The sequence below is a fragment of the Phyllopteryx taeniolatus genome, chromosome 8, assembly GCF_024500385.1.
Source record: "Phyllopteryx taeniolatus isolate TA_2022b chromosome 8, UOR_Ptae_1.2, whole genome shotgun sequence".
NCBI lineage: Eukaryota > Metazoa > Chordata > Actinopteri > Syngnathiformes > Syngnathidae > Phyllopteryx > Phyllopteryx taeniolatus.
This window is the reverse complement of record NC_084509.1, coordinates 8,488,539-8,504,708: the sequence shown is the minus strand read 5'-3', so window position 1 is coordinate 8,504,708 and position 16,170 is coordinate 8,488,539. Positions and strand designations below refer to the sequence as shown.

Genomic DNA, 16,170 nt, shown 5'->3' with positions numbered 1-16,170 from the left:
CCCCACCAGATCCCTTAACATATTCACATTTTGCTTCTTACCCAAGCAGTGTGCTCTCGCAGATAACATCCTTTGTACTCGATGCTGTTTGGGTGTTGTATTCTCTGTAGGAATTTCACCTCTTTGATTATGTCTTGCCATTTCTGAGGAGAGAGTGTGAAAGGAAGATAAGTCACTCACAGCAAACCAAAAGCCACATATGACGACTGTGGTAACAACTTTGGGGAATACTACCTCACTGGACTGCTTTCCACTGTAGGACATCTTCTTGATGGCCACCACCTCACTTGTTCGCACATCCTGTGCCTGAATGAGAAAGCACACGGGAATGTAATTATCCCCTTTGCAGTACCTTATTTCTTTAGCCTACATAAGTGGATAAAAATTCATATTAAGCATTTGCCTTAATACCTTTTAGGTTCTTATTTTTCCTTGTCTCTGAAAAAGACCTTTGGATGTAGCGTTCTATATGGGTATACCTTAATATGTAACCAGCGTGTATATGTTGGGGTTGAATCTGCACTACTGTAGGACAGAATTGCCTCACCTACCAGCATTGACTACAACATTAAACAACTCAACTTATGGTTGTTAGAATAATACCTCAAATAGTGACCATCCAGTAGATGCCATTCTGAGAAAACATTGCTTTAAAATAGCTCCCAGGTGTCTCAATAAAATATTTTGTACAAAATACTCCAGTAATGAAGTACTTTTCACCCTCTTTTTAAAAGCCTTCCTGAAATAAACCAGTTTCTCAGTCGACTCCCACTGATCACTACGCCTCACTCTACTGCAAGGTGTTCAAATGCAAGTCCAGTTTTGCGTTACCATGACAAGGGCAGAGCTGTTTTGAGCCGTGAATCTATATTTTACATTAAGAAAATTAACCTGAGAGCCAATAAACCCAGTCAAAGTATTGTTTGTATTATTAATCGTGGCGATGACACTTAATCACCAAGATGCTAAATTACACTTGTCAATTAATGTGCACATGCAGCAGACGCATCCAAACACAAATACTCCTCGCCACCCACATCGACAAGTTCGCCGAACATTTTAGTATATACCATTATCAAAAGCTAAGGCTGGTAATGCTATTAGCTAATGCTAATCTGAGTCCGATAACACCAAGCTTTGCTTAGCTTGTGGCTTTTACAACGCTTCCAGTAATTCGGTCATCGTTTAAACACGGCGCACCTACATCCAGCCTAGTCATGGGTGGAGAAAGTACGTGTGGGGGTGGTGTTATTTAAATTTTCCCTCCGTAGAGCAAGGTTACAGATATTTTCAGACATAGGGCAGCTCACAAAAGATTTATTTGGTTGTTTAGTTTCACACTTGATGGGTGGGCAGCCATTCCAGACACCAAACTATTTTTTTACAAGCCAGCCATTAAAAAGTGTTCCTTTTAAAGTAAATAAACACGTTCAAATTGACGCCTCCCTTTTCCTGATCAGAAAAAAAATGGGTGGCAAACTATCATTTTTCCAAAATACAGTAGTTATATTTAGTTTGAAACGGCAGCTAACCTAAATTTGATTACAGTATACAGGTAAAATAAAATATTATTACAAATTACACCAACCTGCAGTCAAGTCAATTAACACCCCTTGACTCCATTTGCAGAAATACAGTAATATGACATTCACATCCCTAAAACTGGCAAAAAAATGCTCCAGCTCTCTAGACTTGAACATTGGCAAATACTCACAAAATATACGGCGCCAAAGCTGCCGTGTCCTATCTCGCGCAGGTCCGAGAAGAGTTTCTCTGGGTCTTCCTTGAAGAAGAGCTCAGCAATTTCGGGGTCCTTAAGGCTCCCCGTCCGACCGCTGTTGGGCATAGTGGGGAGATGGTGGGGGGGGGGGGGGGGGCGATGCCGCTGCCGCCAAACTATCTGGGTCTGCGACAGCGACTAAACTGCCCCCACCAACGGCTCATCTGCAGGACAGTCGTCTCATATGTGGTCACCACTGAAAGGAAAGAGAAAAAAATAAATAAATAAAATGGAAAAAAAAATCATATCACAAAAGCTATTATCCAACAGTTGATGACAGTGTCTGCTCGGTTTTTAAGTGCTTTTAGCAGCAACGTTACAAGTGGTTGCTAATGAGCAGTCCAAATGCCTCTAAAATCCTCCAAAACTAAATTCAGGGGAAAAAAACAATTGATTAATAAAGTACATTACCCTTTTCTAGTGCCCACACTGCTTTTCTCACGAATAATGTTCAATTTGCGCTAAGTTTTTAAGGAAAGTGACGCCGTTTGAAACGTCACGGTAATTTTGATGCGTCAACTTTTGAGAACCCCTCAGAATTTCAGCCCATACCAGCTTATGGGCAGTGTTGACACAGTTACCTTGAAAAAGTAACTTAGTTACTTTACTGATTACTTGATTTAAAAAAAAATCATTAAGTTAGTGCCAAGTGGCAGGAATATCACTTATCCACAGTACAAAAAAAGCATTCGCTTTACCTTACGCATTACTTGGTAATGTACGCCACACAAGTTACAGAATGATATCATCAACATGGAGCAATAACATAAATATTAGTGTAGGTGAAGCCACATTATATCAGCAACTTAGTGCAGACTTGACATGCCAACACAATACAGTAAGTTCCTAAATGTAAACAAGCACACCATTCTCAGTACTAGGCTTTACACGATCAGGATTTTTGGGACCGACCACCGATCAGCAAGTTTAAAAAAAAAAAGATGACCGATCCGATCACAAGATGGAGCAATGTGTCTATTTACATGACTTGTTCATTTATTGTATATACTTGTGTACTGTATACTGTATTCATCCATCCATCCATTTTCTGTACAGCTTATCCTCACAAGGGTTGCGGGCGTGCTGGAGCCCATCCCAGCTCAAATAATTCTGTAGCATTTTAGACAAAAGTTAAAACACCAATGACCTCTAGGGGGCATTCAAGGATTGGCCACTGACATTAAGTTTAGATCAAATCAACATTAAAACATGACAGAAATAATGGGTGGTAACTTACTGTAATTAAATTACTTTATTGCAATGAAATTACTTAAATAAATATCTGTTAATGACATGCTTACTCTAACTTTCTCACTGTCCCAGCTGTATGGACGGGTGTTGTCCAGAGTTCGAGTCCGGCTCCAGCTCTGCTTCCTGCTGTCTCTTCACTGCCACAGTCTCTCATCCGTACATTATGGCTGGCTCACCACTGTGTTACAAACTTCGGCCTTCATCCAAGCAAAGACTCTTCTGTCACATAACACACCTGACACCTCCCTCCGCCTGTTCCAACCTGCACAGACCGATTTCTTCACTTCCTTACCACACTCACCATTGCTCTGGACTGTTGACCAAGTATTTACAGTCCTCCATCCTCGCTACCTCTTCTCCCTTTAGCCTCACCTTCCCCCCTCCACTCCTTATTCCTGCACATGTATTCTGTCTTCCTTCAGCTAATCTTCATTCCTCTCCTTTCCAGTGCATGCCTCTACCTTTCTAACTGTTCCCCCACCTGCTCCCCGCTTTCACTGCCGGAGTAGCAAAATACTGTACTCAAGTAAGAGTATTGTTACTTTACAATAATATGATTCAAGTAAAATGTAGTCCTCCAAATAATTACTTGAGTAAGAGTAAGAAAGTACCCAGTGAAAAACGTGAATATGAACATCAAATAAAATAAAAATAACTAAATAAAATGTGCAGATTCAGATATTGATGAACATCACTTAATCTAAAACAAATCAAATTCAGCTCCAAGAAATGGTCTTATAGTATTTTATTTTTACTTGTTAAACACCACAATACTGTCAGCTCACCAGGCAGATTACAAAAATAGGAACAAGGCTGCAGTGGATATAAAACGTATACACACCCCTGTTCAAATGTCAGGTTTTTGTGTTGCAAAAGAATTATCACTAACATAATCCATTACGTCCTGCGACTGACTGGTGACCAGTTCATGGTCTAGTCCGCCTTTCGCCCAAAGTCAGATGGGATAGGCTCCTGCGCCCCGCGACCCTAACCAGGATAAGCAGTGTTGAAAATGGCTGGATGGATAATCCATTACCATTAATGTGATGTAGAATTTGTACAACAACTGATTTTTTTTTTCTTTTTGAGAGGGGAGGTGAAAATAAACAACTGAAATAAACTTGAATGTGATTGACTTAGGCTAGATAGGTTGCACAAGGATGCGTCCCCTCTTACAGCTGGGATGTGGCTGCGTTCAGAAGTAACAGATCACATTCAAACTCATGTTCAATGGGAGTCCACACACACCTGCCACTATTTCAATTTTTAAGTGCATCAAACCAACACATGCACAGGGCCTTACAGAAACGTTATTTGCTTTAGCAACGAAAATGACTGAATGAAGAAGCCGTTTGCTGACGAGCCGTATTGATAAAGTGTGTGTGTGAGAGAGAGAGAGAGAGAGAGAGAGAGAGAACATGCCAAGATGCATGTTTTACAGTAACATTACCATAAAATAGGGCTAATACTATATGCACAGCCACAACAACACCAAAAACAACTTACCGCGAGGGGTTTTCTGAAGTTAGAAGTGGGCTGAAATATCCAAGTTTGGGCAGTGACAAAACTACACTACAAGTTAAAGCTGTTGTTTTTCGTGGTGTGTAATGTAAACACGAGTCCCGCGTGGCTGTCACGACTCACTTTGATTGCCCCTCGAAGCCCAATAGAAGACTGTGTGCAGGCATGTGACTGTCGTTTGATTGGTGAACTTGAGTCAAATATCACTCTGGTAATCACGATGGATTGGAGCAACGGCGCCCAATGCGGAAGTCGAAAACGAAAGTCTAAAAATACATCGCGCACACAACTATTGATGAATGAAAGTAGCGAGTGGCGTGGAGAGCATTGTAACGGAGTAAAAGCACTGTTTCTTCTTAACATAAATACTTGAATAAAAGTAAAACGTATCCCTCATTAAAACTACTCTGACAAGTACAATTTATCCAAAATGTCACTTGAGTAAATGTAGTTCCTAACCACCTCTGATCACTGCAATCTCTATCTCATCTGCGAACATCATGGTCCACGGGGATTCCAGTTTAACCTTATTATCAGCCTATCCATCACCACTGCAAACAGGAAGGAGCTCAGGGACTGATCCCTGATGCAGTCCCACCTCCACCTCTAACTCCCGTCACACCTACAGCACACCTCACCACTGTTCTGCTGCCCTCATGCATGTCCTGTATTATTGTAACACACAGTCCCCTCCAAAAGCATTAGAACCTCAAGGTCGATTCCTTTGTTTTTGCTGTATACTGAACACATTTGGGTTTCAGATCAAAAGATAAATATGAGAAAAGTTCAGAATTCCAGCTTTTATTTCATGGTATTTACATCTTGATGTGTTAAACAAGCCGGAACGGTGGACGACTGGTTAGCACATCCGCCTCACAGTTCTGGGGACCGGGGTTAAAATCCCGGCCCCGCCTGTGTGGAGTTTGCACGTCCTCCCCGTGCCTGGGTGGGTTTTCTCCGGGCACTTCGGTTTCCTCCCACATCCCAAAAACATGCGTGGTAGGTTGATTGGAGACTCTAAATTGCCCGTATTTGTGATTCTGAGTACGAATGGTTGTTTGTTTCATGTGCCCTGCGATTGGCTGGCGACCGGTTCAAGTTGTACCCTGCCTCCCGCCCGAAGATAGCTGTGATAGGCTCCAGCACGCCCGCGGCCCTAGTGAGGATAAGCGGTAAAGGAAATGGATGGATGGATGTGTTAAACAACTCAGGACATAGCAACTTTTATTTGTAGGTCAGATACTTTCTTTCTACATACTTTGGTCTTTCCATCACTTTAGTAGAGGCTAACTTTGGTCTCATCAGTCCATAAAACTTTGTTCCAAAACTTTTGTGGCTCATCTTTGTGCAAAATCCAATCTGGCCTAGCCTTCCGATTCTTTTTGCTGATAAGGGGTTTGCATCTTGCGGTATGGCCTGTATATTTCTTCTCTTGAAGTCTTCTTTGAACAGTGGATTGTGATACCTTCACCCCTGCCCTATGGAGGAGGTTGGCAGTGATGTCACTGACTGTTGTCTTTGGGTGTTTCTTCACAGTTCTCACGATGTTTCTGTCATCAACTGCTGTTGATACCCTTGGTCTTCATGTTTGCGAAACAGCAAATGCAGTTTTCACAGGTGAAACCCAAAGCCAAAAACAAGCACTATCTAAAGTTTAAGCAATTAATCTTAAAGGTAATATCTGAGCAACTAGAAAAACCCATCAGTCACATGTTCCAATACTTTACGTCACTTGAAAAGTGGGTGGGTTCAAACAAAAGGTGCTCAGTCCTGAGTTTTTTTACCACATCTAGATGTAAATACCATGATATAAAAGCTGGAATTCTAAACTTGTGTCTTACATTAATGTTTTGATCTGAAAACCAAAACAAAGGAATTGACCTTGCTGTACCAATACATTTGGAGGGGACTATACTTCTCTGCTACTCCAGACTTCCGCATGCAGTACCACCGTTCCTCTCTGGGTACTCTGTCATAGGCTTTCTCTAGAGCTACAAAGACACAATATATAAGGCTTGCAAAACGACCGGATCAGATTTACGATTTATGCATTTGTGACGTAAAAGGTTAACTCATTCAAGTGCTTGTTCACTTTGTGGTTGGTACCCACCCACTTAACTCAGCCTAAACGGCAACACGCCATTTCCAGGTTTTGAATCTCAGCAGCTGCCAAGCCATACAAGTACAGTAAATAAAGTACACATAATGATGTGTTTTAAAACTATATCCATCATTTATGGGTAACAGTGGATGCAAGAGCGAAGCTTGCATTAATTGACGCCAGCGATGGTCATCGTGGCAGGTTTGATTCCAATGAATGGGAGGGGATGATGAGCATAAACTCAAAATATCACCCCTTCCTTTTAATTTTCACCCACGTCCCTTTTCAGATCACATTCCCTATTAGTGGTCCAACAATACAACGCTTGGTCAAGTGTGCTTCACAATGATTGTAAGACATCGAAGGACACAACGTCGCTATGAATGCTTGGCCACCACAAGCTTCTAAATGCTAGAAGACCCCGTGATATGGACCAATCACAGCCAAACTGTTTCCATATTTAAATTGGGGAAGATGAGCAATCCAATCAGAGCTAGCTCGATAGCTTGAAAGGGATAGTTTGGGGATTTCTAACCCAAATGATCTTGGAAACCCGATGAAAAGACATCAAAGATTACAAAAATAAAATTTAAAAAATTGGATAGAAGGGGACCTTTAAAGAAAGCGAGGGAAATCAACTCAACAAGATGTTAATAGGAACAGCGGTGTCTAGTTCAAGGGCGGAGAACATCCTGGGATAACAAGATAAGTCGGTTGTCATGGTGGCAACTAAGCAACTCCAGTCATGAGATCAGGATGGCTGTGTCCTGAAAACCCTCACCTCACACCACCGCTGCCAGTGGTATGCGAACAGACCAATGTCACCCCCTGACAAAAGGCCCCGAGGTGACAGCACACCGTCTCACTTGTCAGATGCCTAACTGAGACAACGCATTCCAGTGATGGGACATCTCGTCAAACCTGTACGCTCCTGGAAAACGCATGTCCTCAAACATATCACAGGCTTGTGATTGTTGTATTGTCAACTGCGGGATATTTACCTTATAAAAATCTTTACACGTAACCCGCTTTAGTTCTGGATGGGAGAAAAATGTTCATGTGAGAAAAGAACTTCATATTGGCTTGTGGGGAAATGTGGGTTTCTCTTCCTTGTTGTTTAAATTACATACAGCGGGCAGAATGTCGTCGGGTCAACAAATCCTGTCATGTCAAAACTTTCATCTGGTTGACGCTGAGCTATTTATGCTGTCTTTCGCTACTGCCATACAGATGTAGACTGTAAAAGATCACCAAAAGAGGCTCACTTAGTGCAGTGCAGCTCAGATGATCAGTTGCAAGCAGATGCGGAGTCGAGGCGGGAGTCACAAGACTTCTCTCTGCCCGCCTCGGAGAACCAGCTCAAGCAGACATCTTTTTGTCTGCCAACAATGCACAAGTCGCAATTCCACACAGATGCAACAAGCCATGGCCACAAATTAAAGGAGACATTATGGGCAGAGCATGGGATGGGTGTTTGTTTGGTTCCATGTGCTACAAAAATCCTTTCATTACCTTGGGTGCTCACTTGTTTGCCACATTCTGGGTTCAGCTTCTGCTAGAAGATGCGAGCAGCTGGCCACCACGAACACTCGTCACGGAGACAACCATTAGCCAGGACCAACACACACTTCTTGCCCACTACGTTGTCATTCTAATGAAAACTGAGCTCGCCATTAGCCCAGCAGTATGTGGGCTGTTTCACTTTAACAGACAGCTCCACGCCACAACGAGTCAATAATTTTCTAAAATTCTTGACAAAAGCATGAGACAGGCATGTTAAGATACCCGGGAACTGGTTTATATTATGAAAAAAAATGCACAATATATGTCTCCTTTAAAGGCCTCTTTATACTCCCGCATTGACAATGAATTGCCCCGCGTAGCTGCGTAGCTTGTCGCGCACACGGCAAAAATAGTTGCTGCTCGTCGAACGCCATGGAGATCATCTCGTGTGATTGGTCCGTTTTAGTCACATGTTGTGATGACGTACTCAGCATGCCCCTTGGTTCTACATACCATCTACGCCGCCACCTTCTCGATCGATTTTGCAGCATAATTAAACGCATCATCTGGTCATCAGGGTCCATTTGTTCTAGCAGACACAGCGCCACGGTCGCCATTGTTGTTGCTTTGTTCCTTGTTACTGAAAGGAAAGTAAAAATGGCTCCCAGAAATGGCCAAAAAAATGCAGAGAAAACTCCACCCTGTGGTGTCCTTGCCAAAACCAGCAGTAGCGACAGCCTCGACTTGGAGGTGAACTGCAGTACATTTTCAAAACTGCGCACGTGGGTTCCGCTAGAGTATAAAGGTAAACTACGTGCCGGATAGCCGCAGTGACGTCAGCGCGGACATGGTCCGCGCGAGTATAAAGAAGCCTTAAAGTACAGGTGTCAAACTAGAGGTCCGGGGTCCAGATCAGACCCGCCGGATCATTTAATGTGCCCCGCAAGAGCAAATCATGTGTGTGGACTTTATGTCTCTTGCTAAAGTACCAAAATTGCATTAAGATATTGCGAGCATTTTTTGTTACCAATCCCCCTTTTAAAATAAATAGATTAATAGTAGAACGAGCAATGTTTTACTGTCTTCTGATTTCAAAACAAGTTAGCCATCAATTTGTAGTGTATGTTTAATAATATGAGCCCATCATATATTTATATGGGTTCACAGACGTAATGGCCCTCTACAATGTGGCCCTTGATAAAACCGAGTTTGACACCGCTGCCTGAAGGCCTCATTACCATATATGTAACTGTCCTTATTTATTGCCATTGCCGTGACCCCCCCACCTTCATTTTGTTTTCGCACCACAGCACGCACCCGCACAAGAATGTGGCAGGACAAGACAACTGAGCTGGAGGGTTGCTATTCCCAATTTGTGCCTTCACCATGCAGCACATTTCTCACCACTTCCTGTCCACAGAGCTATAGGGCAATTAACGTTGCGACAACAGTCTAATGACAAAATGAGTATCTCTACATTAGGCCTAAAAAGGAATTGGTGGGGTCAGGAAATATAGTAAAATTCTATTGATTACTTTGAACATACGATGGCAAAGGGCTGTTTGAGCATTGTAAAGTCATGTCTGTTTTGCTCTTCATTATTCATTTATGTACAGGATATGTGGATCCTATGGCAATATTCAATTTAATGAAGTAGGCAGGGAAGTCCTCAGACCACAGATAACGTTTATCAACAAGCAGAACATGACTGCATGTTTACATTTTGCCAACATTGTGATTAAATAAGCCATTTCCTTTTGACACTAACCCAAAAATCAAAGGACCACGTAGGTTTTTGTTTAATAGTAAAGTTGACCCTGCACCACACATTCATCCGCGCATTCATTCATGAGTGTATCTAACTATCTTGGTGGTCATATGTACTTACGTGTGAAAACACCTATTACGACCCACCTATGTCGCAGTTATATCTGATATAATGCTAACCACTTAGACCAACGATTATCGCTAGCTAAACGATATTACCTGTGGTTAGTAAATCATCCCCCACACCCAATGAAGTTGCAACACAAGTAGCTTTCGAGATTATTTTATCGTTGTCACTTCTCTATGCTAGTCTCTCGATGTAATAAACCGACGTTAGTTATATTACAAAGCCTTTAAAATGTTGTGGTGTGAGCACAGCCCCGACTACTAGCCCTGCGTTGGCTGTGATGTTAGCACCAAACTTGACGTTAGCCAGATTAAGTTACGTGTCATATGATAAAACAATCCGAACAATGCGCGTAATGTTCAAAACTGAGCGTGTAGTTCGGAGTTTGTGAGTTCAGGACAACAACATTCACTTTTGAGTCAGTTTAGTACAGATAACATCAGTTTAGTACAGATAAGTCACTTGGAGGCTAAGCTACGGGGATGTTTGCTACGTTAGCTTAGCAATGTTACCTTGGAACTCACCCTCTTCTGACAGGCCAGCTCTCAGGCGGTGCTGCAGAAATGTCGTGAAATTCAAAACACTTTACCAAAAACGCAGTGTTCCTTCCCTGGCCCCGTGGCCAAATTAGCGTGTCAGATTTTTTCGGTTCTCTGCGCTGTCAATCGACGGCCACATGAAGACGACAGAGCTCATTTAGGTTTAAAACAAAAAAAATAAAGAAAGAAAAAAAAGAAGAAGAAGAAAGAAAGAAAATACAATCCACACCCTTGGAAGTGACTGAGGTTGTCAGAATGGTCGAATCCCACTCCCAGGCAAGGCAGGTCCAAAGATGGCTGCCTCCGTCGCCTCCCTTGTCGTCAAAAAAAAAAAAATAAGTCGAGGGCAAAAACGTCAAGGAAGTTCAAACGGTGCCCAAAACTGCCTTTTAAACGAGCCACGACGGTGTCCGTTGTGTACCCGGGGCACGTCAGAAAAGGGCCGAGCACGTCACCATGCTTAAACTTCGACTTGTACAAACTCAGAGCCAAACGTCCGCCTCGCTTCGACGCACTCGAGCAGTTCCGCCCTGCCTGTTGCGTGTTGCACTCAACTGACCCACAAACATGAGGAGGTGGAGACATTCCAGGCCAATAACACTTCTTTACAGCAAATACCACCTTTATAAAATTACCACTCTTATCGCCACATTTTCAACTAATTTAGAACATTGAGTGAAATCAATAATTCCCTTTTTACATTTTTTTTAACAGCCAAAGTTAGACAGTGGATGGTTGCATAAGAAGGTGAAGTTATGCAAAATTATATGTCCACCCAGTGGCGATCCTACCTTCAAAATGCGCCCCTTGGTGGGCCCCCACCACCAACAACCTACACGCACGCACACACATATAATTTTAACTTTATAGCAGTGGTTCTTAATCTTGTTGGAGGCAAGTTTCAGTCACGCATTCACAGCCCCCTAATTGGGAAAATAATTGATTTAGTTCAAATAAAAAATACAGTATATATTTTATTATGACACAAAATGAACCACGCAGGGCAGCACGGTGGATAACCGTGCACACCTGCCTCACATTTCTGAGGACCCGGGTTCAAATCCGGCCTCCCCTGTGTGGAGTTTGCATGTTCTCTCTGTGCCTGTGTGGGTTTTCACTCCGGTTTCCTCCCACATTCCAAAAATATGAATGGTAGGTTAATTGAAGACTCTACATTGTCTAGGCGTAAATATGAGTGCGAATGGTTGGTTGTTTATATGTGCCCTGTGTTTGGCTGGCTACCAGTTCAGGGTGTACCCTGCCTCCTGCCCAGTTAGCTGAGATAGGCGCCAGCACACCCACAACCCCAGTGAGGATAAGCGGTTAAGAGAATGGATGGATGGATGGATGGATGGACGGACGAACCACTCATTAGCACACATCATTTGGCACACAGAATCACTGTGTACAAAGAACAAAAGCTAGTAGGGGCAAAGTGTTGGCACATTCCATGTTTGTCGACAGCACAAAAAAACAAAACAACAAGGAGGCCTGCTCATTGTGCGGCATGCTGTTGCACACAACACCATATGTACAATCACAACAAGGGAATTGGAAATTCAGCGCGCTGATGTATTTGGTCTTCTAGTCATGTGATTCACTGTCTGACACCCCATCGACACCACTACTTAGCCCGCTGCCACGACACCAAATGCCCACCTTGGGCATTGCTACACGATTTGACACGTCGTTCCATCTTCGCGCCCTCGCGGCACATACACAATAAATGGTTTAGTTGACAGCTAAGTGCAGTGTGAAAAAGCCTTTATGGACAGATGGACGCATAAACACACACACTGCCTGTGTCTTGTCCTCCACCGAACCCCTCCACATGACTCACCGAACCCGTGGGGTTTGAGCAAACCCAGGTTAAGAACCACTCTTCAACAGCATTACAGTATCAAATACTGATGCACTCCACCAGGGTAGATGAAAAACAGGAGTGTTCTATTTATTTTCTACACTATACCACTAATCCTCATTTGGGTCACTGATGTGCTGAACTCTATCCCAGCAGATTTAGGGCGAGAGGCTGCATGCACCCTGTACTGATCGCCACATATAGACAGACATGTAACCATTCATTCGCACCTAAGGACAATTAGGCTGTGTTCACACTGTAGGTCAATTCGGATTTTTCTTTTGTCCAATCTGATATGTATCTGATTTTTTCATTTCAATGTGAGCAGAACAATTCAGATTTTTTCCACATCCGACCCAGGCCTTTTTCATGTGGAAATATAAATCAGATATGTATCCGATGCGAGTGCAGTATGGACGCTCACATCGCGCTCATCCGACCTACTCCTCATCAAAAGGCGACAAACATCATAATTGTTAGACAAAACAGCAACGGCAGACGAAGGAGCAGAAAACAGTCAGTGGGGAAAAGAATATGCTTTACAACTGATAAATATAAGAAAAAATGAGGGCTCCGGTTGCACAAAATCCCTGAAATTGAAATTGCCACAAATGCGTCATGACAAGACCTACGCCAGGGGCCATATTTACTTCAAAACAGTGCGCCTCGTGTTTGTGCGCTTGTGCAATGTGACGGCCTGTTTCGTGCGCATGCATGTGACGTCACTGACTCTTTCATACGACAGTAGAAGTCGCATTTGTTTTTGTAATGTGAACGACTACATCAAAAGATCTTATGTAATAAAAAGCCTGAGTTGGGCATCATGCCCTGCAGTCAGTGTGAACGTAGCCTTAGAATCTTCCTTTAACCAAACATGCATGTTTTTGGAATGTGGGAGGAAAGTGGAGTACGAAAGAAGTAAGAAAACCCACTTTAGCACAGGAAGGCCAGAGCCCAGATTCAAACCTACGACCTCTGGACTGTCAGGGGGTTGTACTCTTCCATTGTGCCGCCCAGACTTCATTGTTGTCACTATTATTACATCTTATTTAAAATATAACAAATTACAAAAAATGCAGCAACAGCAAAGTATTAATATAATTTAAGGGATCAAATACATTTAAAAAACACAAATCTTGGTTTACACAAATGAAAAACAAACAAACTTAAAGGACCACTCTTGTGCTATGAACATGGGCACTCCATAGTTCTGGACTTAAAATGTCTTCAGAAAGAAAATCCACCAAAATAGACTATTCTTAATTCTTAGCCAGCTCTTGGCCAGCCACATTTAGGTCGAAACCTGCTTGAGCCTGATGACGTCGGCAATGGAAGACGAACACATCTCCTTATTAAACTGGTACTAGTTCTGTGGCATCATTGTCGCCTATATTGAAAATCTGGATGTTTTTTTTTTACAGACAATAACGAGTGAAAATAGTGAGGTTAGATACATTTGAGTAGGCTAGTTTTGTTATGATCGATCGCTATAATGCTTCATTGCAGAAGGAAGCCAGCCGCATGTGGTAAGTGCGTGCATATTAATTTTCGCCCATCTATACTGATTTAGTCAGGTCATTGTTGTATTGATTGCATCGCTCTCCCTTGAAAAAGAGTTTGGAAAAATGATGTAACACAGGCGTTTGCTTTTGTGAACTTAAAGGCTTTTTGTATTGTGGTGCCGTCGTGTGTCCGTGGCGGACTTTGATGGGCACAATTCACTGGCGGTGTGTTTGTACCATTTTAATCAATGACAGCGTAATAAATTAGCAAATATTTTATCATATTAAATTAGCAATTGAACATAATTTTGGGGGGCTGCTATGTTGATGTGAATGTGCAACACTATATATATATATGATAGCTTGCCGTGAGTGAAGCTTGTAATCAGTAAGATGGCTCATTATGATATTGATAACATTGTCATAATCATTAGCTTGATTTGTGATATAATACTGTTTGGAGGAAGACCTTACAGCCTTCTTTACAAGTTCAAACCAGTTTTATGGCTCTCATTTTCATGAATCATTCCAATATAGTCATGAATAAAGGGGGTTTGCCAACAAATCACAGAGCTCTATCCAAAAAATTATTTTAGTGTGCATCCAACAATGTAAAATGAAAATATAAAATGTCATACTTCTGGTACAGCATAAAGGCAGCACGGTGACGAGTGGTTTGCAGATCTGGCTAACAGTTCTAAGGTTGAGGGTTCAAATGTTGGGTCCGGCCATAAGTGTGGATTTGGAGTTCTCCCTGTGCTTGTGTGGGTTTTCTCTGGGTACTCTAGCTTCCTCCCAAAGTCCAAAAACATGCATGTTAGTTTCAGTGAAGACTTTAAATTGACCATTGGTGTGTGAATAAGAGTGTGAATCATTGCCCTGCGATTGAATGGCGACCTTTCCAGGTTATACTCCACCTCTCAGCCAAAGTCATCTGGGATAGGCTCCAGCTCACCCACGACTAATGAGGACAAGCACTATAGAAATGGATTGATGGCTGAATTAGTTAGGATGTGATGCACCTGAAAATACACATTTTATTCACAGTTTAAGGTGACAAAGTTCCATGTTAAAAATGATCCCAATCCTAATTGGACTTCCTATAGGTGAAACCGCTACTTTCACACGAGCCAGTTCTCTGAAAGAATGCTCAGTTACGTTGCAACATGGGCTCTTTTCATTTACATCTTGATTATTAGAACCACTGCCTGTCATGTAACACATTACATTCCTCATACATTTCAGAACAGTAATCCACTGTTAAATGTATAAAGTTTTAATCATATTTTGAATAATTTTACCATGTTACCAGAAATGACTGACGAATATCCACATTGACTGTTTCAGTGAAGTAATAGTTTTAATTTTTATTTTAGCAGTCACATATGGCCCGCTGTTCTTTAATCTGGCCCACCTTGCAATTACATGATCAAGATCCCTCTAATGTTTGTTCCATTAATTTAGCCTTTCCTTAAAAAACAAATCAATCTTGTACATGCATTTATTTTGTATTGCTTTTATTCATTTATGGAATTAAATAATACATTGATTTATTAAAACTAGAAACATGTTTAGTCCAATAAACAATTGTATATACACATTAAACAATTAATTTTTTTATTGAATGATTGGTGAAATACCCATTATTAAATTAATTTCTCGTAGGTGTGAATGTGAGTTCAAACGGTTGTTTGTTCATATGTGCCTTGCGATTGGCTGGCGACAAATTCAGGGTGTACCCCGCCCTTCGCCCGAAAATAGCTGGGATAGGCTCCAGCACGCCCGCGACCCACCTAGAAGATAAACGGTACGGAAAATGGATGGATGGATCCATTTTCTGAGCTGCTTCTCCTCACTAGGGTCGCGGGCGTGCTGGAGCCTATCCCAGCTATCATCAGGCAGGAGGCGGGGTACACCCGGAACTGGTTGCTAGCCAATCGCAGGGCACAATATGAACAAACAACCATTCGCACTCACATTCACACCTACGGGGAATTTAGAGTCTCCAATTCATGCATGTTTTTGGGATGTGGGAGGAAACCGGAGTGCCCGGAGAAAACCCACGCAGGCACGGGGAGAACATGCAAACTCCACACAGGAGGGGCCAGGGATTGAACTCAGAACTGTGTGCCTGACGCTCTAACCAGTCGCCCACCGCTCCACCGGATGGATGGATAGATAAATAATATTATGGAAACATTAGAATTAATTATTATTA

The 16,170-nt window shown here is 42.3% G+C and overlaps 1 protein-coding gene across 5 annotated transcripts in view; it reads right to left on the bottom strand.

Moving 5' to 3' along the window:
• Positions 1-11,132, bottom strand: part of taok1a (TAO kinase 1a) — a 43,616-nt gene extending 32,484 nt beyond the window's left edge. Inside the window, exons 1-4 of one of the 5 annotated variants that reach the window (XM_061781075.1) lie at positions 10,563-11,132; positions 1,715-1,976; positions 235-306; positions 42-143 (exon numbers count right to left, since the gene is read on the bottom strand). In XM_061781075.1, coding sequence (XP_061637059.1) covers positions 42-143; positions 235-306; positions 1,715-1,846 — 306 coding nt within the window. In that variant the 5' untranslated portion in view covers positions 1,847-1,976; positions 10,563-11,132. Of the gene's footprint in view, positions 1-41; positions 144-234; positions 307-1,714; positions 1,977-3,081; positions 7,057-10,562 lie in introns of those variants that run through there. The other 4 variants (XM_061781070.1, XM_061781071.1, XM_061781072.1 and 1 more) reach the window with 4 other exon arrangements.
• Positions 11,133-16,170: the final 5,038 nt, after the last annotated feature.